The sequence below is a fragment of the Haliaeetus albicilla genome, chromosome 2 (assembly GCF_947461875.1).
Source record: "Haliaeetus albicilla chromosome 2, bHalAlb1.1, whole genome shotgun sequence".
Classification (NCBI taxonomy): domain Eukaryota; kingdom Metazoa; phylum Chordata; class Aves; order Accipitriformes; family Accipitridae; genus Haliaeetus; species Haliaeetus albicilla.
The window spans coordinates 34,810,751-34,838,214 of NC_091484.1; the positions used below are offsets into that span (position 1 = coordinate 34,810,751).

Genomic DNA, 27,464 nt, shown 5'->3' on the forward strand with positions numbered 1-27,464 from the left:
CCATAATTGTTTCACTAATGGACAGAAATGAAAAAGCTGACATCTGGATGCCAGATTGCCGTGCAAGACCTTAAATTTTAAAAAGAGCTATCTCATATCTGCTATCATTACATACGATATCCATATAAACCTGCATTCCATCAAGTGGGTAAAATACTAATGACAAGCCATGAAAAATGAGACAACAGAAACCAAAGTGATTCTGAAGACAAAAATGTTTATTTGTACTAACTCTTCAAATGGGTATACATTCACAATCTTTAAAGAAAATCAGTACACGTCTAGGGCAAGTTGAGTATGTATCATTAGAAGATAATGCCTTCCTTAGTAATTAATGTTCATAAATCAAGAACTAGTTACACATTTATGACCCCTTACACAGGGGCTAATGTTTTCAGTAAGACTATCCCAGTACTAGGCAAAACAGAGTGTTTGTAGAACAGGATTCTAATCATTCAGTTCCAGTATCATATCACAGTCTTTTAATGAGCAGCAAATATTAGTGGGGGAAAAATATCTAGTGCCAAGCTGAATGTTCTCAAACGCTGAAAAGCAAACACAAATGGTGAAGTATCTATAGAAATTTAAATAATTTATTTTAGTTACTGAAACTTCACCTTTTGTCTGAAAAGAACAAGAATATCATTACAGAGTGGAGGAAAGAATTCCATAAAAACCTTTTTTCTAGATTTGCCTTAGAATAGGCTTCCGTACAAAACAAGAACAATTAAGATTTTGGGGTTTCAGTGGTAGAAGTAGTATTGGAATAATAATCATCTTAAAATATATATTAATTTACCACATTTAGCTCATATAGCCCTTTATGTATCTTACAAAATGCTACTGTTCTACATACTGCATGTAAAAAAAGTTTATTTATATATATATATGTATATATACACATATAAAGGCAAAGCCAATCAGCTTGGTATTAAAAAAAACAACACAAAGCATAAGCAGACACACTGAAAGTTATGCAGTAATGAGGAGTGTATGCTCCACGTGTGCGTTAGTGTAACAGTGCTTCCAATCTTAACACATCCTTTTGTCTAAGCAGAGTGCTTGCTCCAAGTCAGCTCTACCAGTGATTTCCTCAATTGACACAAACACCTGATGTTACTTAACTTCTAGCCATCTGTTATATTTAGCACTAAATCAGAAATAAGGCAAAATAACTTTTCTCATCGATGAATGTCTGATGACATTCACAAGATCTTCCAAAAATTAATACAAAGCATTATAGGAGCACAAGAAATGGTACCTCTGAACTGAAGTGTCTTCCTGACTATACAAACCTGGCCCAATGCTCGCCTATTCCAGAGTAATCCAGGCTACTTAACTAAATACGACAATTATTCCCAGGCATACCCTTTGTTTTAGCAAGTTTTGAATGACACAACTTAAATCTTCAGGATGGGTTTGTGCTCACGATTTCTGGTCTAAAAACATCACTGAGAACAGTGAACAACAGTTCTGATACTGCTCGGAGGTTTGGAGTGGATATTCAGAGCGGACGGGCATTCTTGTTGAGCTCTGTAAATCTCAGTGCTAACCCTTGTCTCCCAGCTGCAAGAATGAGTCCACTCTTTATGTACCCAGCATATATTTTACCAAAAAAATTACAGTTTAGTATACAAGAAAAGCAAGACAGATTTGATTTATCTATCTTTTCTTGCATCAACCTTCTTAAAAGAAGTCCCAAAGAACCCAACCAAGCCAACCCCACCCCCAAACTCCATAAAATCACAAATTTTCCAATAATAAATAAAATTAACCTCCTTGATAAAGGAAAGGTGCCTGAAAAAAACCAAGTTCAGATACCTGGGGAATAGAAGAGACAGATGCCTTTGAGAAGCTTTCTGGGAGCTTGGTCATAAAGGACTTGCTCCAGCATCCATTAAAGTTTTGTCCAGTGAAAAGAGTAACTTCAGAATTCATCATTTCTCTGGAGAGGCTGGTTCAGGACTACAGTCCAGTTGACATGTCAGTCACTGGCAGGCACTGAAATGAATGTGGTCAGTGTACTGGCACATAACACTTTTGACAACACAAGCATGATCTACCAGGGAATTCCCCAAACATTCCTTGAAGTCTTGCGTGGAGTGCAACACTTTGTAGCTGATGGTTAAGCTAGAAACACAGCATGACAATTTTGAGCAGTGGATACCCAAGAATATCCTTACCCACCCACCAAACAATACCAGTGAAGAATGACCACAGGTACAACACTAAAATGAACCCTAGGCTCCAGGGTTCAGAATCCCCAGGTCAACATCTCCCACTTGTTTTGGGGAATGGGATTTTAGAAGAGCCTAGCACCTGGGAACAGCAAGGGAGAAACAGAGAAATACAAAAATACAAGGATTAAAAAACAGAAGGGGAGGTAATGATCCTCCTCTAGTGTAATTAAAAACTTTAAATTCACTTAGAAATTTGTTTCAAAATAGTCTGACAGTTTTAAAGACTTTCAAAAATCAAAATATTTTTCACCAGAGTTCATTAAAATATCCCTGTAGCCCCCGAATAACTGCTACCACTCGTTTTGCATTAATATTGCTTAAATTAATATAATGTTAAGCATGCAAAATGTTAAAATTTCATTGTGTATACGGAATAAAACCAAGTTCTAATAGAAAGACTCCTAATATTTCAAGGTTACAGGCTTGATTCAGTCTCCATCAAAACCAGTGGGATTCTTCCCACAGTGTCTGGTGGATTTTGGACTAGGCCTTAATAAGAGACAACAACACATTGTGTTTAATGGTGTAGGAACACACACAAAGTACACTTGTGTATATACACTAGGTATGTAGGACAACTTTTGCATTGCGTGTCTTAAACCAGCTGTATTTTAGCCAGTAAAACAACAATCACCAAGCCAACACTACATGCTATGTCAAACTAGGCTGTATAACAAAAACCAATACCCATTCAGAGACATTCATCTTGTTACTGTTGCCTAGTGAGCAGCTTTGAATGAAGCTTAATGATACATCCACTTGAACTCAGATATAAATTTGAAAGGCAGAAAGCTGCATTAGTACGATGGCCTGATTGATTTTATATGTGCTCTGGATGACTTTGAAGGCAGGATATCATCTCTCTGACAGGCTTCCCTTCATAGCAGATTTGATACACAGCAGTGAATAGTGGAAACCTGAGGAAACAAGGTGGGGAAAGCAAACGCAGCATAAGTTTATTCTGTAACATTTTCTTAAATGAAAGAAATAAAGTGGGGTGAGGAGAGGGAGGGAAAAGAGAGAGACTGAAAAATCAATTTCTTTCAGTATTTGTCAAGTGCAAAAGCTGGGCTGAAAAGCACTGGATAAATACAGAACCTACACACATCTCTAAAATGAGTCACTCTCAGAAGCCTAGCTAGCTATAATGGAGCCTGCAACATTCATTATGTATGGCACAACCATTAAGTTATCTAAAAAATTAAAAAATTAAAAATACTTGCATCTTTCCTTGACATTCTTATAGCAGTACTCATCTATGATTAAAAGGGATGACTGGCACACCAGTTATACATTACCTCCAAGCAGTAATTTGATAATACAATTACAGAACATGACACAAAGAGACTCAAGAAGAAATTGAAGGTCAAGTTTTTAATAAGAGACCAAAATAAAATGTGGATTTTGAAACACTAAATTCTATCTCTTCTTTTTTTCTTTTTTAAATTGGTCGCGTTTCCAACAACCCCCAAATTATTCAGGCTTCTCTGATAATCTGCAGGCTTGTTACAGCCAAGACACTATGCAAATTCATATCTGCTTTCTGTCCATCCTGGACAGCGACAGCCAGACAAGTCCCATTTTCATACAGAGCCTGGTGAATTTTAGGGATTAATTGTCTGTTCACTAAAATAAATATGCCATTTCAGTGTGGCCTTTTATATTGATAAATTTTGACCAAACACACTACGTTATTTTGACTGAAATAAAAAATAAGGACCATTGGAGATGTTGAAATAGTTAATTTCTGAGTGATTCAGAATACATCTGGACTAGGACTTTCTGCTCAGGAAAGTGGTCCCATCAGTCACTCTAAAGCTGTATCTGTAATGCACAAATGCAGCATTGAGCAGAACCCCCAACCAGTACTGAGCACCGTATGTGCTTGCCCATACACCCTGCTATAATGCGTTATACTGAAGTTATTCTGGTGTCACCACATAGCTCTGAACTAGACTCCTCAAAGTGAACCAGAGGTCACAAGAGAAGCCATGAGCCATTCAGGAGTATCATTACAGCATGGTGACTACTGCATTCTCAGGGGCAGATACAGGATTCATACCTGGCTGAATGGAATACTTTGTGTTACTGGGGAAAAAAAGTGGGGGAACGGACATGCTTGTGAATTCAGACCATTGTTTCTATGGCTTTTATTAGAAGTGCTCAATTCAAAATGTAGAATTTCATTTTTATCATCTGAAGCATTTTAATGTCTTGCTATGTAATGCACGTCCATTTCTTTTGATTTATTTCTGTGGACAACAAGAAAAAAATAGCAGCAATAGCAAAATAGCTGCTCTTTCAAATCCAGTGCTACACTGTTTATGTTGCAAAATTCCTTACTAGGAAATATGCAGAAAAAAAATTTACACGAAGACTTTTGCATCTATTAACAAGCCTCAATTATCACTCACTTTGTAGAATATATTGGGCTGGGTGGGCTGAATTTGCTTTTACCATAAAAATTTAAATGTATGCACTAAAATAAAATTTGTTATGCCTATGTGAGATTTTATCAGAGGCGGCCACAAAACATGAACCTTCTGAAGCAAAAGCAAGTTTCACACAGCTTTAGATACAGTACTGGCAGTTACTTCTCAGTGAAGAGTACCACTACTACAAACCACATCTTGATACATAAGTCTTGCTGTTTATCACAGAGAACATTACTCTGCTGTGCACAGGTCTGCCACGCTTCACATGGGGAAAGCAGAATCAAAGGCTGACTGCAGGCTCAGGGCCAGCAAACTCCAAATGCATCTTATGTCTGAGCATATTAATAGGGCTAGTTCTACAACTGTTGAAATGAAAAAACGAATTGCACTGTAAATATCAATAGGCATCAACCCTGCCACCAAGGCTTTTCTACTGAACTTTGACTTTTGCATATTTCTGTGTAGCCTTGGGACTCTTTTTGTAGGATAAGAGTATGAAATTTTACTCTTACTAGAGTCTTACCTCTTCACTTTGAAACCATGGCTGTTTTACTGTGTTTTGTGTTTTAAAGCAGTAGCAGGAGAGTTTTTGAAAAACACTTTGAAAGTTGCTTTCAAAAGTCTTGTTGAATGAGACCTTTTATGAAGAACTGACACATGTATGTTGGTATACCAAACAAATTGGCAACTCTCTGTTTTCACATTTTTCATTAAAAACACAACCAAAATCTTCTATAATATGCTCTATTTGTTGTAACATAGAACAAGGAAAAAAGCAAGCAAGCAACCAACCAACAAAAAACCCCAAACACGGCATCCTGTCTCATTTAGGGAATCATAAACCGCAAAGACCGAAGCCAACATTTTAATTAATTTTTTTTCTGCAGTTAGCTGAATTACTGTACGCTGCAGAGATAGACTTAGGTGCCTTACATCCAAAGATAATGTTAAAAAATAAATAATTTAATGCAGCTGATCCATTAAAACTAGACTTTTAAAACCGCTTTGGAAAAAAAGTAACAATGCTTGGTCTTCTGACTGGCAGTCATTTATTTCTGATTTTGCCCCCTCTACAAACAGGAACAGATAGATACAATATCCTTAATCTCATAAGGAGACAATTGTGTGTGTGGCTTTAGGAATCATACATGTTGTGACTTGAATACAAATGAACAAGCCAGGACAACCTGCTTAATTTCATACCACAAAAAACCCCTGACCTACACAAACAAATAGCAGGTTTTATCCTCGACCAAACTGGAATTCACATTAGGAAACAGAGCTGCGGTATCTAAGCTAGAATCCATGTGGATAGGAGCAGCAACTCTATTCAGATGATCACCTATACAGATCCTTAATAACAAAGCTCCTCTCCTTGAAGATAAGTAATGAAGTTACTACCATGAAATGAGCTGTACAACCTCTTCACAAGTCTCTATAGGAAGCTCAGCTTCTATTTTCACATATTTTATTCTTTTCACATGCTTTTCTGTGATAGCAGAAGGCAATAATATATTCTGCAAACAGAAGCACATTCACAAATTTAACGTCACAATATTAGCTCTATCTACAGCAGTAGCATTTTGAGGTTCTATTCACTTCTCTCTGTGATTTTAACTGGGGATTAAGCTACTCTCATTACAGTGATTTTCTTTTTGTCTATTACCTTCATGAAGATATCAAGATCAAATACGCAGAAAGAATTATGGAGATAAAAAAGGGGTATGCGGAACATGCTTCATCTGTTCTTACTTTTCCAGCATTCCTTTCTGCTTGAGGATGCGATACACTTCTGCAGAAGTCTGTGGCCCTTGCAGCTTCTGGCCATTCAACATCTCTTGCTCCAATTCTTCAATAGACTAAACAGCAGAAGGAAAAAAAAATAAAGGAAGAAAAGCAGAGCTATGATAAAATTTTCATAAGCCTGACAACACCATCGGGATGGAAAAAAAAAAAAGATGTCACCGAGGGTTTTTCCTTTCTCAAAAGCAACCTTGAGTGAGCATATATAATATTCTCCTATATTCTTGTTTGTAAATATTCTCCTTCTTAAATCTGCATCTCCCAACATCTTATCTCTCGAGTTTGTTTTTTTTTAATCAGCCTTCCTTCTTAACACCTTTACACTCATTGTAGCCTTGTAACACTCTCAAAAATGAGAGGAAAGAGAAGGGTACTCACTCAGTACAGCTAGCATGTCTCAGATAACTGTACTATTACTCCAACAAACCAGGAGTGCTAGTACTTGCAACAATGGATTTCACCCAGGGAATAAGGTACCTTTCCAGTTTTAACGAACGCTTCTGCTACACGTCGATTCCGGCCACCGTAACATGTTGTGATGAGATCAGCAACTCCACAGCTCTCCAGGAAAGTGGCAGTAGACACCTGTCCTTTGCAAAAAATTCTGGCAAATGCAATCATCTCCATTAGGCCAAGGCGAATAACAGCAGCTTTGGTATTGTCACCGCAGCAAAGGCCATCACAGAACCCAGCTCCTACTGCTACTATATTCTAATGAGAAGAGAAAAAACAAAGGGGAAATGAGTCAATTATTGCTTACAGAATCCTAGGAGACACCAAAAGACAGAGTGCAGATGCCCTTAAGAACTGCAAACACTTTACTAGTGTAAGACTAGGTTGTTGGTTTGGGTTTTTTTGGTTTTGGGATTTTGAGGTCTATGGGATAACCTTTAAAAAAAAAAAAAAAAAAGATGACAAGCCTTACATTACTAAGTATTTCCAATGATAAAAACATAGTTAAAACTCTGGAACAAGTTGCCCCAGAGGCTGTAAGGCTATTATTATTGACTATCTTTAAGAACAAATGGGTTACACTACACCCAAACAAGGTTTTATCTAGATTGAGCTGTTCCTGCCCTGAGGTAGGGGTAAAGTTAGACTGACATCCCACAGCCCCTTTATCCATTTATTTTCTTTATGATTAAATACTGAATGTAAGAAACATTTATTGACTTCAATGCTGATATGCTAAGGGACCAAATTCAGCCAAGCTAGTAGTATTCAGCCCTTTCAAGTATGCAGAGTTCCTATAACAGTAATAGTTATCAAGGATTCCCAGAAGGTTCATTACACCAAAAGACCTTTCCTAAGCAAAAAATGTTGCGTTTTTTTTTTCCTTAGACCTGGTGAGAGCCTTCTACAAAGAGTGTGCTGTTTCTTCATGAACAATCAGCCATACAGTCCCTTCTTTGGTTTACAAACATAGAGATTAGTTGAGAGACGATTGAGTGATGTGAGTATAAAAGCTATTTTCTGGCCTGGGACTCAGCGACTAGCCATGGTTAGTTTGCCCCTACCAAAAAACCCCAATCCCTACCAAACCCCAAAACACTCCAAAAAAGTTAGCATTCTGATGTACTGATAAAGCAAACAAGGAAGCAATAGATGTAGTAATACTTTTCTGCATGCAACAATAGCAGCAGTGACCGCAACAGAAACCACAGGAGAACCAACATTATGGCACCTAATGTAGCACCCGATGCAGGGGAAAAAACCAAACAACCAAACCAACTTTAACTGTTGGTTAAGAAACAGCAACAGTCAGGAGCTGCTAGTTAAAGCAAGCTGATTAACTGCCAGTTTTGTTTTGTTTTTTGGACTGTAAGAACCAAAAACTGCAGGCAGCTCCAGTGCTATGTGGCCAGTCATGGCTACATGACTCTGAATCAAATGAGGTCAAAGGATGACGCATTGCTTTTTGAGCAGCTAGCTGAGGTCTAAAGGTGACCTTAAAAATTGCAGACAGATATCTCAACATCAGACCTGAAGCAGCAAAAGATGATCAGACTTTTAAAGCTGGTACTTTAGATCACTTTGGCTTAAATCTTGGCTGTGGTGATTCAGTCAAGGTATGTTTTTATCAGATGCCTCTCCCAGAGCAACCTCCAATATTTGTTCATTTGGTGGCAAAACAAGAGGAAGTCAAACAGGTGTTTAAGAAGTTTTCAGATGGGATAATCCATTTAAATGGAATTTACACATACATGAAGTCTGCAAGTGTTTAGTGCTCAGCTGAAAACTAAAACATTTTTGAACAACCTCCGGGCTTTTTCCATATACTTCTTGAACACTCCAATACTAAAGCTTCCCCTTCCCTCCAACTTTGCCTGCTTTGACTTCCCACTTCGAAGCAGCTTACCTGATCATAATTTACAGTACAATTTGGCCTATGGTATTCTGTTGTCTACTTCTACCTTTTGCAATGTTTCTCCTCGGAGCAACAGAAATAATGTTTTAAGCAAGTCATACCAAGACTAGTTACTTCTGAGGAAATGTGGTAGGGAAGAAGGGAAGTTGTGAGTCTAACTCTGAAACAGTAAGCTCCTCATTTGTACAATGTCCCCATTGTATGTTCCTACACATAGTTTGCAAATAATGAGGAAACAAGACAACCGATTATGCTCTAGAACACACAGCCACGCCTAGGAGACTGTTACATCCTGGTCTGCATAACCCTCAGGCCACAACTATGAATTTACAAGGTCTACCATCTGGTTTCATTTAAGTCCATGAAGAATCTATGACAACTCTCTCATGTCTAACACACTGCAGAGAACTGAATTATACCACACTGAAAGTTACACCTTACTGAAAGACGAGCCACTCCTTTTTAAAACAAAACAACAAAAAAACTCACAAAACTTGAGACTGAGTCATCTTTCAGTCCAAAACAAGACCAAAACAGGCAGCTTTGTACTTGAAATCTCTGGGTGCAGGCACTAACTAAGCTGAGTTTGTTTCAGGAAGATGCATAAGCAAAACACGAATTAGCACACAAGAGCTTAACAGCACTAGCAGTATAGCAATCCTCTGAGAAGCAGACTGGGGGGTGAGAATCACGTATCTATCTGGCAAAAACATCTTTCTGTATCTGATATGGTTGATCCTGAACTGCCAAAGTCTACACCTGAAGTTACATGAGTTCCTGCAAATGCAATGGGCATACATTTGTGCAACAGGAGAGAGCCCGTGTTTCCATGAGCTCAAAGACTGACTGTATTTGCATACGCAACATGGGGGTCTGAGAGCCCAATAAGCAAGGACAACTTTAGCCTACAGACAAACCTGTTGTTCCAAATGTTCAAAAATACTGTCACAACAACCCCAAAACGACTGCAACACAATGGTCCTCTTGGCCTGAGGGATTCAGAGCTCTCAAAACCACTTCACACTTGAGCAAACACATTTCCCCCATCTTGGCATTAACAGCTTTTTACATTAAAGCACGCATCCTGTAAGCAAGATGCACAGGGTGTTTTTATATTGCATACAGTTTTAAGCTACTAAAATACTTTGCACTAACAGGTGAGTCTTTAGCTGGTCTGGTATCCAGAAGCTGGCGTTACTCCTAGTCCTAGTTATTCTAGAACATGAAAAAGGACTGGATTCAGTTATTTTATCACTGGGATAGTGAAGCTATGCTCCAGAAAAGAAATGTTGATGCCAGGCAGTGCTCATAGTATGTGTCAGAACAAATGAGAAAAAGTGTCTTTTACTTGCACATGACCTGCTGCAAACATGCCAGAGGTCACAAATGCAAGGTCAATAGATGACCAAGAAACCAAGGCTAACAAGTCTGCAGACTTTGCTGACAGATTGTTTTCTTACACAGTCAGTGCTCAGAAATATCCAATTTACAGTCCTACTCTGTTTACAGTAAGTTTGTGGAATGCTCATAAAGACAGCTTCAGAGGCCATTTCTGAGGCAACCATTACCTCTCCATAATTAAATGGATCATTAGAGAACTAAGCAGAAATGTTAATTTACCTGGGATGTCCAGACTTCCTTGAGGTACTGTCACAGCTCAGCACAGCCTGCTTTCCCTCCTGCTTACACATGAACTTGGAGAAGCTCCTTGCTTCACATCATGGCTGAGAGAGGTCAAATGAAGACTCAACAAATCAAAGACAGTATCAGCAGGACTGTCAGAGAGGTTAAGCATAAACTGCTTGCTTGCTCCTGGCAAACTTGAATGTAAATAATGGATTTCGTTTCCACTTAATCTCAGGAAAGAGTAATTACCACAATCAACTTCTACAATACCTAGACTGACTATCCAACAGTGACTGCCATAAACACATTTTGCAAGACCACCTTTGTAAGTAATAATGCTAGGTTACATAACCTGGTAAACAATAAATCATCATTATACTTCTTACTTCTTTGCTTAAGGCTAAGCTGGAGCCATAAGATTTAGAGATGGGCCTGAAGCAACCTGAAAGGCAACCACAGCTGCTGCTCCTTCTCCTTCCTACAGTAACTGTCACATCTGTCTTGATCCTTGGCTGCTGCCACTTGAAGGTTTTTAACTCTCCAGATCCCTGAACATATATATCAGACAGCTGGAGCATGGCCATTTTGCCATATCCAGAGATTAGATTCTCACTTCTTCCCTCACACTCACCACCCCTCCCCCCCCGCCCCCACTGCACTGGGTAAGTCATTCCAGTACAGTTTACATGCCAGAATGCAGCTACCGATGTCTATCTATATTGCCTCTCAAGTATGCTGCTAGGTTCATACACCAGCTCAGCCCTGCCTCACATCTGTGCTGCTTGATTGTAAGACCACACACCGGCACAGGCACTAAGGACTCTAAGGACACCTCAGAGGTGATAACCTTGGGTCTGTGCTACTCTGCAGTATCACATCCATCAGCAACTAGGAGCACATCCATATGTATGCATCGCTGCACGTACTACTCTGACCATGGTGTCATAACCTTTAAGCGCTTCCTAGGAAGGCCCCTTCATCGTCTGGCAAATGGCAGCTGGAACTTGTAGGTGGCCTTGGGTCAGGCTGCCTGTAAAGCCAACTGGACACCTTGAAACTGAACTATCTAAATTTGAAGTTTGTTTATTTCTGACCTCTAGCCTTAGAAAAGGTCAACAAATAAATGTGAAATGTGCTTCAGTCCTCAAAAGAAAAAAATCCTGATTGAGAACAAGCCAAGCACTTTTTGTTCCTACAGCCAACAAGTTACTGTAGACAGCTGTTCTTCCTCAGTATCATCAGATTTTGTAAGCTGACTGCCATTGCCTATTCAGCCAGTCTTCAAGCTGACACAAGACTGCAGGTTCACTGTGCTGATTTCTATACTTCAGTACATCTCCATCAGCCCATTGTCACAAAAAAATAAATAGAGTAAATGAAGTGGATATTCAATATATATGCATATATGTATATGTACATAAATAGCAATCAAGCACATGTTCTTTCATGATCACCCAGCTGCAATACCTATTATTACAGTCTGAATGCAAATATGTATCAAAAAACAGACTTCAAACCTAAAATTATCATTATTGTAAGTGAAAGCTGTGCTCTGAGCACTCTCTGTGTTTTTCCCAACCTTTAGGCAAGCATCCACATTGAAAATCCTCCCTCCTTACAAAGGCTTGCAGAAATAAAGTGCAAGGTTAAGTATAGACTTTTAACAAGATCTAGTCTATTATGCCAGAAATACCAGAAAAGTCTCCTTTTCCCAAGCTGCTATTTATAGAAAAATGCAGAAACTGGGAGAATATACTATTTCTCATAGTGTACTATTTCTCATCCTTTAAATGCCAATACAGGAGTTGCTTTTACTATTTCCACATCCAAAAAGACAGTCTGGACTAGCATGTGTGCCTGCTTACTTCTGTCCTCTAAGCCATACTTTGCAGCGACGCTGCTGACATTTTGAATTGGCACTGCTATAGAAAGACAGTAGAACCTCTCTTTTTATACCTGTCTCTCCACACAACACGACACTGTCGTCTTCTGAAATAGGAATTTCCTCCTTCCAGGAGGTTAAATAATGCTAATTTTTACTACTTTTTCATAAAGTAACTTTCCAAGTTTAATAAAGTAACTGTCAGCTGACAGAAGCTACACTTTAGGTCTTTCCCTAAAAACAATCACATGAAAAGATGCTTATTTTTCATACTTTTATTACAAAGATTATCAGATTAATCATAAAAAAGGAAAGTGCTTGTTGTTACCCTCAGCAAACAATTCTCCTAATAATAAGAATGTACAACTTCTAAGAAAAAAAGCTCAGGTTTACCTTTCACTATTCACATCTGAACTTTGCATTTTGCTTTGCACAGGCAATAAAAACATACCCATCTGTTTAATTTTAGCTTCTTCATTTTCTTTCAGAGGCATACATGTTCCCAATGCATTAATAAAATTTTGCAATGTTTGAGTTAAAAACAGCTCAGGAAATTATTTACATGCTGTCAGTACAAATTTAGGATTAAACTAGAAAGGGTTTTAAATCAAAAATTACTTCTAAAAATATTATTTTAATTAAATTTTCATTGAGATTAAGGAAGAGTTATATGTTTAAAAACCATCATCTATATTAGTATGACTGATCTATGCCACTTTATACCAGTTCATGCCTTTTAATCAGGCAAGAAATCCATAGTATTTTTAAACAAGTTAATCTAGCCTTAATTTGCTTTTTGTTTAGAGCTCATACCATGCATTTCTTTGGAAGTCTCAACTCAGTTAACAAATTATACTGCAATCAAAACCAAATGACCAGAGCACACAGAATATATACAGCTTTTTAGAAATGCAACTATAGAGTTCAGTCTGCAGGATATAGGATGAATAATGAAGCAGGAGGGAAGAACAAAACAGAACTACAAAGAAAATAAGGAAGTTTCACCTCAGCATCTTTCCAGGTCAAGAACAACAATTTATTTAAATTCTTCTGCATTTCCAAAGAGATACTGGTATCTTGCCTGACTTGGACCTTTACAGTGGAGTTTGAGTGTCTGCTGACTAGCTGCTCAGTTTAATGGGTACACTAATCTCTAGCGCCCTTTCATGAGATTTATCTGGAATAAAAATTACTTGGGACAGAACTCCTTTATCAAGCAAGAATTTAAGCTAGCTAGAAAACTTCAGGCTGAACAGAGTTCAAAGAAAAATAAATCTGTAAAACTTTTTGACTAATTTCATGGGTCTATACACATGCTAACCTCCCACATCACCACAGCATTTTAAAGCAATGGTTGTGGAGCAAAATTATGAGCTCCACAATCTTGAGAAACTGCTATAAATACAGTAACTCCAAAGCATGTTACACCAAAGCGTATCCCATTAGCCCAATGCACAGACCATGGCCTCCACCTTCTCAGGACTTCCAGTATGATAGCTCTCAAGACAAAATTATCAAGAAAACCAGCGTGCCAAAAATTATGTTATAGCTATCAATCTACTTCCCGCTGAGCAGGAATCAGAACTCCTTAGCTTAAAGGCATCATTCATTAGCATGGTAGCTTTGCAAGTGAATGGTGTAGTTTACAAATAATTTCAACAGAGAAAACAAAGCAATACAAAATAATTATCCAAAACATAAAAAATAAAAAAGCAAGCCAAATTACCTACTAAACCACTACACCCATCAGATCACCTATCTTCCATGATAGGCATCAGATAACTAAAGTACTGTTGGCCAAGGTGCCAAGCGACTAATGCCTTCCTTTCACAAATGGCCTGTAAATTAACCTGAAAAAAATAGCATTAAGAGTATGTTTAAGCTAGCCTTTGCTTCCTGTCAACATCAATTTTGTTACCAAAAAAAATTCCAGATGAGTAACTATCCAAAATAACTTTTTTCCTATTCAGGTCATTTCTGTATGTGGTTATCCACATGAATCTTACGCAGCGTATGTCCACAAAATACAAAACATAAGAATGCTCACATTGTGTAAGTCAATGAAGAAGGGAATAGTTTTGCCAACAGACACAAAGGATTAATGCCAACTTCTTTCTCCCTTTCTTTTTGTGAACACACTGTTGCAAAAAGAAAAAGGGATCTAAGATGGATTTAGAAATATGCTGACCAGTTAGATGAAATCAACACTTGTTTCATGACTGTGTGTAAGCTACATGAAAGGTGCAGAAAGAGAACTTGGGAGATGGTGAAACAAGAGTCTAAAAGCCAACTCTCAGAACATGCTGCTCCCTAAGTTCCCATCTGGTTCTTCCAGAAATGTTATGTAGCAGTTTTATATACTACATAAAGCACAATAAACTTAATTCTTTAAATGAAAATACCCTCTTTCTTCTACAAGGATCACTGTTCCATCTGTGTACCAACTGCAGCCTGTTAATCTTACCTTCAGAGCACCACAAAGCTCAACCGTATCTGCATCGTCTACTACAGTTATTCGGAAGTTTGGAGTTTGCAGGAGTTCTTTGAAAAGAAGGCCATTTTCCAAGATTTTGCTGCCTGTTGAGAGACAGAAAGGAAGGCTAAAAAATTAATAAATTATTTGGGTGTTATTTAGCCTTTTCTGTGCAAGCCAAAATACTTAAAAGCAGAGATACGGTTGTTCTATATTCATCCTAAACAGAGTCCTGTTTTAAGTGACTATGGACATGTCTTCATTGCACTTAAAAAGCTCTGCACTGAGTTACTCTGGACTTCTTCATAATTCATTGTCTGCTCAGCAACAGATTCTAAATAACAATTCCATTAATTTTCTACATTCTTTTTTTGATTCTTCTCTTTAAAAAGAACAGTTTATAATAAAACAAAGGTGAATTAAAAATATAGCAGGTGCAATTCTACCAATTATTTTAAGGCCTGCATTCCAGAAGAATACCCACTGATAAACGCATGTCAAGGAAGTTTTATTAATTGAGCATGCTGCCACTGGCAGATGTTTCTAAGCACTAAGAGGCAATTCAGCCATTCAAAAATAAGTTCAATGCAAAAGCTGTTAATGAGAGTTTACAAAGCTAAAAATGCACAAAACTGTAAAAATTAACACTGAAAAAATAACATGAACTCTGTGCTATTACGTATGACTACCTGTATGTGTATACACACACACACATGCCTATCTAGACACTGAAATCCAAGACTAGGCACATTTTTGTGCTGCAAAGGTGTGCAGAGATCAACACAGAACTAAAACCATGTCTGGCTTTTGGGGGAACTAATTATTTTGAGAAATTAAAATAGGATATTGATACCTTAAAAAACCCCACAACCCAAACATGCATAAAGGTACTGTCTGTGACCATAACACCTGAGCTGGAGTACAGAATATATAATCATTTATCCATATAAAATCATGCAGACCCAAGAAAAATCTTAAGCACAGTAATAAAATAAAGCAGTTTGTTATGTGGAGGGTGACAGAAAGCATCCTTAGTATTTCACCTGCTAAGGTCATAACCCTAGTGAGACTAGGTAAAATTGCACTCCTCCCTCTCCCCCTATTCCTGGTATTGTCCTAGTACTTTTGGAAGTATAAACATTCTAGGAAATTGAACATTAGAATAAAAAGAACCCAACAGTTTCTGATAAAAAATGATAAAATTTGAGCTATTTGGGATGCAACTGTGAGGACAGGAGCATGTTTTAAACATTCTTATTACTTGGAACAGTACCTATTGTGGTTTCACAGAATTTCTCTGCTGCCACCTCATTGGCAATGTTAGCTCCCATCAGCACACTGATGTCTATTCCCATCTTCTCTCGAATAATGTCAGAGATCAGTTTGAGTCCCTCCGGGCCTTCATCTATTCCCTGCAGCCAACATTAAACGGAATTACTAAAAAGTCATTCATTAGATACAGTAGAGAAGCACATCACAATTAGTCTTGTTCATGGGTGAGAAGTGCAAGAAGGCCTATTCAGATAGAGACTAGAGATGACAGGCTTGCTACTGGTGAAACTTCTGCTGTTGTTGTGACCTCTCCAAGCACTCGTCTTTTCATAGAAGGTAGCACCTAAAGAATTAGGACTAAACTCTAGGTGATGGTAACAGTTTTCATTCCATGCTCAAAGACCTGATTCTAAGAAGTGCTGAATATTCAGCTTTGTTAGTTCAGAATCTCAGCTGCTTATTATCAGTGTATCCTTACTAAAACCAGTGAAGCATCACCAATCCATCAGTTGTGAATCAGGCCTCCACTTGGATTTGAAATTGCACCAAAACTCACAAAATGGCGTCCCAATAACTTGTTTTGTGAAGAGGTATCTGAACTGAAATACCAGAGACAGATCCCCTTGTGTATAATACCAACAACAGTTTACTAGTAGAAACCCAGTGTAATCATTTTGAATACTGCTACAAATGGAACAGCTGTTCACAGATATGTAGAAAGCTGATCAACTGAGAATAATTTAACTTCTAAGGATATTTTTAATCTGTATTTATAATGCTCTCTTTAGAAAGTGTGAAAGTAGGGGCAGAAATAGGACTTTAGAAAAGATCACCCCAGAGATTAATGCTGCAATGGAGAAGAGAGTCTGGTACCTGGAATTGCCTGAACCAAGAACTCCAAATGAGAGCACTTTCTTCTCACAAAACCCTTTTCTTCTAGCCTGCAAAATGCAGACTCCTTTTGAGTTTTTAGAACAGGGACATGGCAGACAAGCTACCGAAATGGTCTTTCTTTCCCACAGTATACCACCTTTTATACAGTACTACTTTTTAATGTTGGGGATTTGGTACTTCTGGGGATTGGTAATTTTGAATTATGACTTAAAGGCAAAAGGGCAGTGTGATCCTCTACTACTTCCAGATACACATATACACACACACACACTTGTACGTTGCCAGTAGTGACATTTCAGGCAGGCAGTAATTTGCATTTCCACACATCAGAGGTGCTATTCCTTAAATAACATGGTGCAATCAAGAGACATGCAGAAATGCCTGTATAAAACCAGCCAATTAAACTAGTGCTTGCATTTCTGCATTATTTTTTCAATCTGTCTCACTTAATGCACAGCTCTGCTTTCTCATCTTTAATGAGCCATACAGAAAGAATCTGAAAGCAAGCACACATGTACATGTTGTATTTTTCCCTCACAGTGTTAATAATGTCCCCACAAAATGACTGTAAGGCCCCTCCTCCTAAGTAAGCAATTAATAAACAGAAAAGCATGCACAGATTGCGAACAACTCCAAAAATGTGAACACAACAATTATTCATCCCAGTGAAAGGCGATCAGAGAGGTGTAGGTGCCAAATTCAGCTCCGCTATGAAACAGATGCAACTTCTGACAAAGTCAAGGAGAACTGCACCTGTTTCGTGTAGAGTTAAATCCAATACTGAATGATAGATGACAGGAGAAAAAACAAACACATCTCCCTCCCTCCAAAACCAAGGCTCCAACATATGCGAATTTCCACTGGGTAGCAATGATCCCCAGGCAATGCAAGTCCAATTTGGTGGTCTTACTGCTTACATCCTAACATGCCTGCCAGAGCAGTCCCTGGGGCCCATATATAGGTAGATGAAAATGAGATTGATGTTGAAGCTGCCTGAAGACTATTTTGAATGACCTCCACCTACTCTGCTTCCTGTGCTTGCTGCTGTACCACATCGTAAGTTGTATACAGTTCCTCCCCCACACCTACACAATGATTTGTTAGGTTTTCATAGACACCAGTGATCAGAACTTAGGTAAAGCAACACAGCTGCCAATGTTTCAATGGGAATGCAGATTTATCAGCAGAAAAATGTTTTCATTTCCCAAAGACTCAGTTTTATTATCAGACATAGGTTCTGCTTGAAGATTAGACTGGCAAAAAAAAAAAAAAAAAAAAAGACTAAAAGATGACACACTGCTAACTTGCCAAGAAATTTAGAAAGAACAGAAACAAGACGTCCCACTAATGATATTCTGCAGAGCAGAACTGCACTTTTAACTGCCAAAGTTAACACAAGCCACTTTAATAGCAGTGTTGAGCATAATGAGACCACTAAAAATATGACTTTGATGAAAACAGCATGCATAAAGAAGCTGCAGAAGTAGAGGAAAGAATGCATTCCTGCCTCTACTACTTAGTTTCATTATGGTGTTAAATCTCTGCCCTTTCTTCTTAAATGATAATTTTAATGATGCACAGTTACACCTTTTCATAAAAGCTAACATACACTTTGCATTCTCCTGCAAAAAAATTAAGAGGCCTCACACTATTTCTTTTGAAAGACCGCTTACTGAAGCGGTGTCACAATGTGACAGTGGGAAGCTGCCTAGTAATCAACTCTGCTTTGCATGGCAAGTGTCACTATTTTACTTACACTACACTAAGTATGGGCTTTTTGCTTTCTTGGTTTTTTTTTTTTATTTGTTCAGGGTTTGGATTTTTTTTTTTTTAAAGCTAAGTGTCGTGTGTGTCCCCTTTTTTTTTAAACATAGCCATTAATCAACACTCCATTAAAGCACTGGTAATCAATACCCAGAGCAGTAATCCCACAGCAATGTAGGCCCAGACTCTGACTTCAGATATGCTGACATAAATCCTCATTTACTGCACCGATTTCATTGGAGTTATTCCTATCACTAAGGACATGAGAACATAAATCACATTTAGCAAGTTAAAGGAGAATAAAGTTTATCTTGAGCTTACAGAAGAAAGAAGCATAAATGGACAACTTCAAAGCAATAAACTTACCGGCATCTAGGACAGTTGTGTGGTTTTGATGCTATGCATTCAGCTCTTTTAACACTGCCTTATTTTATCCTTCTACAATATGAAAAGTTTTTCTACAAAATGCAGCAAGTACACTTGGAAGCATTACTTTTTCATACATCTCAGCAATACATCAGGTCAGCACTGACAAAACAATACAGATTTGATGGACTTAGTTAGCCAAACTAAAGAGACAAGCTCGCAGTAAGTAGTGATGGGGGGGGTTTGTTCTTTTTGAGCACAGATCCATAAATGTATCATTTTCTAGAAATGACAGTGAACAAGGGAATGTGTGCTGAGAAAATGGCTTGCTTTCAACTAAGTACAAAGCAACAACAAACCAGAATCTTCCAAACCTTGTGGCAATAGCTTATTCTCTGCAGCTAAACACACGGGGCGGGGGGCGGCAGGAAGAAGCTCATTCACATTTAAAAATTCTCCTGCCACCAAAACTACAAACACACCAGTGAAACACTTCCTGCACCTCTGGCCTCTCCTATTTCTTATGCTCAAACTGTCCTTTTGGACCATGCTGAACAGACTCTCTTCTTGCAATGTAATACTTGACATGAACAAGAGCACTATCCTCTCAGTCACATGAAATTCTCTCAGCAGTTCTTAAAATGATCAACTTGGCGTGTGGGATGTGCGTTAACAATCAAAGCATTATGCTTGCACTCTGTTCTTCATCTAATGATGCGTTTGGAAACAACAAATAAAAGACTGGAAAGCTCAGTGGTGCAAATCATATTCACTCCCTCTTTCTTTTTTAGAAGTCTTATGAAAAGCCCATTTTGCTCTTCCTGCAAGCGCTAGCCTAAAATAAAACACTTCATAACAATCCACTAATGACCAAGACAAATTCCAGTCTTACATCTAGAAAGGTTTAATGGAACAATCAAGTGAATAATGCAAAGAGACTTTTCATAGCAAAATATCAAGCCATCTTGTTTTAGAAGATTCCTTGACACATTCCTGGTTATTATTAATGCATAGTATTTATTATACCTTTATGAGAGTTATACCAAGCGCTTTCTTGGGTACTCGTCCTGTGATTTCATCGCAGACTTTATGAATGAACTGATGAGGAATGACAAAAACCAGCAAATCTGCATCCTGTACAGCTTCATTAAGGTTTGGGACAGCAACCTGTGTAGTTATGGGAGAGAAGAGCCACATAACTTCTTAAAATTAACACTACACACAAGTGTTATCTGATAAGTAAAAGCACATTTTGGTCTTATACTGAATGCTACAGACTACTGTGCTTCATCATGGAAAATAAGCAGTAACAAATTTCCCAGAAAAGCAGAAGAATTTAAGCTTTCACACAAGTTGGTTTATGTCTTGAAAGGGGCATCTTCACAGCCACCAGCATGGTTAGTGCCACAAAAATTCAAAATGTTCCATAACATTCAAACAAGTACTTTGAGTAAGAAAACATAAAATAAGAAGCTGCCTTCTCTTTGACAAAATAATATCATTTTTATAAATTATTATAATTTTATTATTTTATATAATATGTAATATGATAATAATATTATCATATTATTATCAAGGAGCGGATCCTCCTGGAGACTATGCAAAGGCACATGGAAAATAACAAGGTGACTGGTGACAGCCAACATGGCTTCCCTAAGGACAAATCGTGCCTGACAAATATGGTGGCCTACAACAGGGTTACAGCATTGGTGGATAAAGGAAGAGCAACAGATGCCATCTACCTGGACTTGTACAAAGCATTTGACTTGAATGAGCAGGTAGTGGACAGCAGAAACGCCACACTTGCTGAAGGCTAGGGAAATGGGATTTCAGTGTCATTGTTAAAGAGAAAACTGCAATGCATGGCGATTCATGTTTTTCCTAGCCAAAAACTCAACTGAACTGTCAGCTTCTGCAGCCTCTTCCTATAATGTTTTTGGGGCCAGAGTCACAACCTGCCCACCCACCATCATGTTAGACTAACACAGAATAGATGTGGAGTCCCACTGTTTTGCCCTGGCAATGCCACATCTAATATGCTGATCTGACTGCACATAGTTGAAACACAACTGAGAACCAGATAAACTGCCAACGGCTTGCAGTTTGCTTGAGAAATACTCTAGTTCTCATCCTGTAATACTTTCTAAGAGTTTCAGAGTACTTGAAATCCCTTCAATTCTCACTGACCAGCCAGCTCCCTTCCAAAGTTGAGGCCAAATTCTTTTTTTTAATGGGTATGGTCAGAGCTGTTAATCTAGCCCTCATTTTCACATTTGCTTCCTTATACAGAAGCTGAAGTAACATACGGACAATAATGAGCCGGGGGGAAAAAAAAAAAAAAAGGGTACGGTGCGTTGGATTTACCTACCTACATAACTGCATAATTTTACTTGTTCAAATCTCTGATCTCTCATCAGTAAAATAGCATGCAGTCTGAAATATTATAAACCCTAAAGGTGTTAACAAAACAAATTTCTACCTCCATTCACAGCATGAGCAATATTCCCTCTGCTCCATAACTAGAATTTAGCTTCTGAGCCTTACCACATTATCTGGCAGCTTGTATCCGGGGAGATATTTTACATTTTCATGTTCATTATTTATTATATCTGTCAGTTTTCTTCCATTAATATTCTCCTCGAAGACCCACATCTTCACTGTGGAAGCAAACTTCTGCAATTTTTTTACATTATTGCCTATTATTTTGGCAACCGCAGAACCCCTGCAGGAAAGAAAACAAATATTCTAAAAAAATTATGATTTTGCTCTAAAAGAAAGAGATTGTCTTTAAAATAAACAGTAATTCACAGGTTATTGGACCAGTTACTAAGTAGCATTTTTCATCTACTAAAACAAGTGGAAAAATACACGAGTCATTCACACCTGCTGCTTTCTCTCAAATACATCTAGAGTAGGTTGGACTGAAGCATTTACTGAAAACATGACTGCTTATTGCCTATCCAGTGAGAGTTTAGGTTACCGTATTTCCACAAATCAAATAGATTATATCTTCAAAGCAGTGGTAAAAGTGACATACTCAATTTTAAAAAAATGGATCGTTTTCACCTTTAAGAAACAGGAAGCTTTCTTTGCTAAGATGACTGACCCATCAATTACTGTACAATACGGATATGCATTTAAAGCCAAGAAGCATTTATATCTTGCTTAAATTATAAGCTTTATGGTTATGCCGCCAACCTCACAGAATTTAACTGTTGCAACGGCATCCTCTGAATTTGCAGGCAGACAATTCCATTAGTTAGCCTCATTTTCTCCCCAGGAACACCACACAGTGAAACCTGTAGGATGGTGATGAATTTTACTACTCAAATCTCTAAGCAACAATGAAATTAATCAGAATTACTGAAGCTACATACAAGAAGAGGAACAAATCTAACTTTCCCTTCCATTCCTAGCCTGAATGCTATATGGAAGAAAAAGATGCAATTTTATAAAAGCTGTTAACCTAACTTCCTTTCCTGGGACAAGAAGGCAGCTTCATAATTACTGATAACTTAGAAAACAGACAAAAAAGAAATTTAGAAAGATGTGATAAAAATACACGGAGTCACCACTCTGAGGCTTACATGTGTGCATGTGTGGAAACTGCACACTTTATTAGCAGGTAAGAACACTTGAACTTTTCAAATCTAGTTATACTTACATACTCCCCTAAATTTATTATGGACATTGCTTGTAATAAACTCACAGCTGGCAACTAAATCAGGTAGATTCATTCTGCTTCAAGAGCTTTTAATATGGCACAACTCATTGTGCTATATTAAAGATGTGTGCTATCACAGGCCTAAAGTCACTTTCTACGTAGTAGCAGAAAAAAATATAGTATCCTAAGTAAACCTTCTTCAGTTAAACCATAAAACTGTATGTCTTAAAAGACTGGAATTTGTTTCTCTAACAGCACTTCACACACTACAAATTCCCCTGGGTTCAGGAGGTGATACAGAAGCCACAGTTGTCAGGCATCTCTTATAAAGTTCATATTCTAGATCTGCATGCACACAGAGTGTTTTCCACTACAATGGTAGACAATTCACCAGCTCAACCCCCAAATTTCAGATCCACAGAAACAGTATGAATCACATTCAACACAACACAGGTATGTGTTCCTCAGAAAGTGCTTTGAGTTCCTTGAACAAAAGCACATTTACTACTGCAGATTTATATACAAAGTCTGGATCCCGGCAAATCACTGTCTTCAGTTTTGAACTTCACTACACATTCTGTGTGCTTAGGGTTGATAGAGAAAGACAGAAATAACTGATTCAGCAACTGACCGACTGGGATTTTCAAAGTTTGCCAGCATAAAGTTTGGCAGCTGTACTACTTGAGCGAGACATTAATTCCATTACTATTTAACACTTAAATGCCTTAGCTGTCTTCTTCTCAGCCTTTGAATGTTGTATGAAAAAAGTGAAGATTTGCTTAGTCTTAGTTCCTGAATTTAGGAAGATTCTCCTGACTGGCTTCTCTGGTTCCTCATTTCTGGTCATGTCGCAACAACTGTTGCAGGACTGAATTAAGCAAGGTCAAACAACAGACACGGAGTCTAGGACTGCTCTATGCAAGGTGAAATATCAGCTCCCCACACCTGTTAATCCAACAAGTAAGCCTATATTCTCTTCCGTGCCCTAATACTCCTCAGTGTGTACTCTGAAATAATTTACTGGAATGTCTGGCTTGTCTTGTATGCTCCTGACACATCACAAGGCAAAGGAATGGGAATTCTTTCCAATTTATTCCTAGCCATAACAGTTCTAGTGCGAGGAAGGTTGCAAGACTTGGTGCCCGCAGCAGCTCAGTTACACAAGAAAAAACATAGTGAAAGATCCCCTCATAAACCTTAACCCTGACATGCGCTGAGGGATGGTTAATGCTATTCAAGTAATACAAGGTAGTTGCACACTAAACAGCAGTTCTCTTCCTTGCAACGAATATCAAAGGTACACCCAAGTACAATCACATACACTTACTTAACACCTCTGAAAAACTGTATCTGATGCTCACTGAGCAAGACCACCCACTTTGTCTCCTGCCCTTTACTGTTACAGTATATCACAGTTGGTCTGCTTTCCCCTCATCACTCTAAAAGTAAAGCACAAAACCCAGAAACTCCTAAACTTGCCCTGATACCAGCATCAGTGGAGGTCACAACATGCAAGTGCAAACAATATCATTAACTCTAGCTCTACCACTTGTCCCTGTAAAATCACCTCAGTTAAGCCACAAGTTTTACCTCCTATTTTTCTACAGCAAGTTCATAGCCATATGAACCCCTCTGTTCTGGTAACTTCCCATCTCTTACTGAACTCTACAGTTTCTGTTAAAGTTGGGCAATCAGATTAATTAACAACTGGTTCTAGCAAAACAGACAGGGATAAATTCCAGCCATGCACACCTTGTTCACCTGCCCTGCAAGTGTTATCAGAAGACCAGGCTATAGTACATGTCCAAGACAGCGTTTGCAGTGCTTTCACTGAATCTGGGCACTGTCCTTGAATCCTGAGGCTTCAAAGCATATTCCCAAGGTATACGCTCTTCACATTCAAGAAAGCTTATTTTATCCCCTGTCTTAAAGATCCTAATACAATCACTTATCCAGCAGCTGAGCAACCCTAAATGGGCAAGGCCAGCAAAAAGCACAGCTCCTGCTCTTCAGTGCCTTGCTAGCCATCTGTCCTGTACCATGATCTTCCATCAGGTGTTAGTGACCACTGCCAAGTCAACTTCATTGTTAGGGTGACCTTCCCCCTAGCAAACCGACCAAACAAGTCTGACTGGAAGTAGTTTATCATCCAAGGTGACTGGCTCAACCCTTCTAAACAGTCACTATTGTGCCAAGCTCCTTTAGTGTTTTTTTTTACCCCAGATATAGGTCAAAGGGCTGTGAGAAGGCAAAGATGTCCATACAGTTACTGGGCACTTGTGGGACAGAATCATCTCGCACAGAACCCCAAAACCCCACAGTCTCCAAACTGCTAAAGATGTCACTCAGTTCAACTACTTACATGCTTACAATTCAGGCAACACCAGTCACACACTCCAGTAATCCAGGCTTCAAAAATATATAACCCCAAAATATCAATGACAAGATGTATATAAATGCTTCAATTTCTTTCTATTTACCTGCTTTTGAGCATTAAATGCTTCCATTTTAGGACCACAGGCCCCAGTTCAAAAAGGCACTTAAATGCACATAGGTACACAATTCAAATTAAGTCCTATGTAGTTCAATGGTTGCATGTATTAGAACCACAGTGCTCTTTGTGGTCAGGATTTGGTGTTTGTCATCCCTTGGACTCTGAGGAAGAAATCATCTACCTCTCCAAGAATTACTGTTTTCAGAAACACTCAGGGTGGCGGGGGAGAGGGGGTTGGGGATGGGAGAACTGTTGCACATCAAATAATTTGCAATTTAATATTTTTTATTGCTTTAGTTTCTGCTTTCCTGCTACAAAAAAAATTGCCACACTGCTACTAAATATGAAATAAGCTACCAGTTATTTGAATACATTTATCCCCAAAAGAAAGAAAAAAAGCTGATGTCCGATAATAGCATTATCTGTTTCTCTCAGCATCACAGATATGGCCATTTTGCCACCCAAATATCCACCCTGTTAGGCAGGAGCTTTTCTTGTTATTAAACTGATCCAATGAGGTGAAAACAAAATATATATGCATGTGGTTATTGCTAGTAGGTAATATCTACGTATCTTTTTGCTTCTGCAAGTGTGTTTCACAGTGAATCAAGTATAAATGCAGTCAAACTTCCTGCAAAACTTTCTGCTAGATTTCAAGCATGGAAGAATGGCAACAATACTCCTAAAAGATTGATATGTCTAACTACATCATTTCCGACATATTGCAAGGCACAGAATCTCCCGGTTCCTCTTACAAGCTAGTGCAAGGAAAGCAAGAGATGCTGCACTGAAATGTCAGCCATTCCCTGAACAAGCCATCACAAAGAAAAACACAACTTGGCAGCTGCTGATATTTTTAACTATGCAAAACAGCACCAAAAGCTAATTGCACAGAGGGGGCAGGGTGTGAGCAACAAGTATAAGATCACCTTGACAAAAGGCTGTTAAGTTTTGTTTAATAAACTGTGGTACCTTGCTCTACACCAAAGTCCTCTGAATTTAGATTTAGTCTTAAAAACCAAAATGTTATCAGAAATAATGTATGCTTAGCATTAGTAATTAAAGTGACAAACTGTGAAGATACATTTATATAACACATTGTACTTAGCTTATTCCTGGCAAATAGGGATCCAGGGTAAAAAGAGTGATCAGGAATGGCAGAGAAATTGAACAAGCAAGACAAAGGATTATTAACATGATGCTCCCCTTAGAGAAATTTTTAGTAAATCTATTGCTTTCAGTGGACACAACAGTGAGTTTATTACTTAAGTCTAATTATAAGTTAGTGATAGATGCAGCAATAAAACCTTGTCTCAAGCCTTCAGTATGCCTCAGCATAATCAATTTGAAAAAGAGAAGGTATTTCAAATAACCTAGCGTCTTGCAACTCTTCTTTGAACTACCTTGGAAAACAGCTAACACAGGAAACCCCGAACAACACTTTTGGAGAGAAGTGGACTTGTTACAGAAGCCCTACAGGCAGCACTTAGTTAGCAATGACCTGCTGAAAAAAAAAGATAAAATGTTCAGTATCTTTAACGTCTATGCCACCTGACATCGGACACACCACACAACAAACACCAGGTTAAAAATAATCCCAAAATAACTTCTTCACAGAACAGATGGGTGCCTACAAGCACGCCAAAACGGGGCGCTCGACTCTGCCGCTTCTCCCTCCGTTTACTTCAGGGCAGTACCTCTGCCCCCGAGGGAGACCGAGGGCTGGAGAAGCCCACCCGTACGGCACAAGCGCGCTCAAAAGTCCCCCACAGACCGAGCCCTGCTAGCAGCTGCCGGCGACACCGTGGTTCACCACCGGCACCGGGGCCGTCGCCTCCGGGGCACGGCTGCCCTCACCGCCGCCACCCCGAGGGGAGCGCGGCCACGGCGCGAAACCCTCCGGCTGCGGGCAGGGGGAAGGACAGCGCTGCGCGGGAAGCGACAGCAAGGCCCGGGCAGGCACAGCCTCAGGGAAGGTCAGGCCGCGGCCGCCGCCGAGGTGTCAGCCCTCTCAGGGCTGCCGCCCCACTCACCAGTTCCCCGAGCCCACGATGCAGACCCTGAGGGGCGCCGCGGAGAGCGCCATGGCAGCGCCACCCGCGCCCTGCCAATGGCCGCGGCGACGGGCTCCGTGAGGAGACCGCCTCACGCTCCCCCGCCTCCGCCGTCAGGGGATCGCTCTC

At 39.0% G+C, this 27,464-nt stretch overlaps 1 protein-coding gene across 3 annotated transcripts; it reads right to left on the reverse strand.

The window, feature by feature from the left end:
- Positions 1–200: 200 nt before the first annotated feature.
- GPD1L (glycerol-3-phosphate dehydrogenase 1 like) lies at positions 201–27,464 on the reverse strand. Of its 3 annotated transcripts, XM_069770742.1 has the most exons (9): positions 27,315–27,396; positions 22,322–22,422; positions 21,668–21,845; positions 20,150–20,290; positions 16,101–16,239; positions 14,819–14,931; positions 6,956–7,189; positions 6,428–6,534; positions 201–3,157 (listed from the first exon to the last, which is right to left on the reverse strand). In XM_069770742.1, the coding sequence occupies exons 2-9, from the start codon at positions 22,390–22,392 to the stop codon at positions 3,061–3,063; spliced, it is 1,080 nt and encodes a 359-aa protein (XP_069626843.1). In that variant the 5' UTR covers positions 22,393–22,422; positions 27,315–27,396; the 3' UTR covers positions 201–3,060. The 3 variants fall into 3 exon arrangements, with proteins under 3 accessions (XP_069626843.1, XP_069626850.1, XP_009924033.1); XM_069770749.1 differs by lacking the exon at positions 22,322–22,422 and having other exon boundaries at positions 27,315–27,464; XM_009925731.2 differs by lacking the exons at positions 22,322–22,422; positions 27,315–27,396 and adding an exon at positions 26,685–26,785.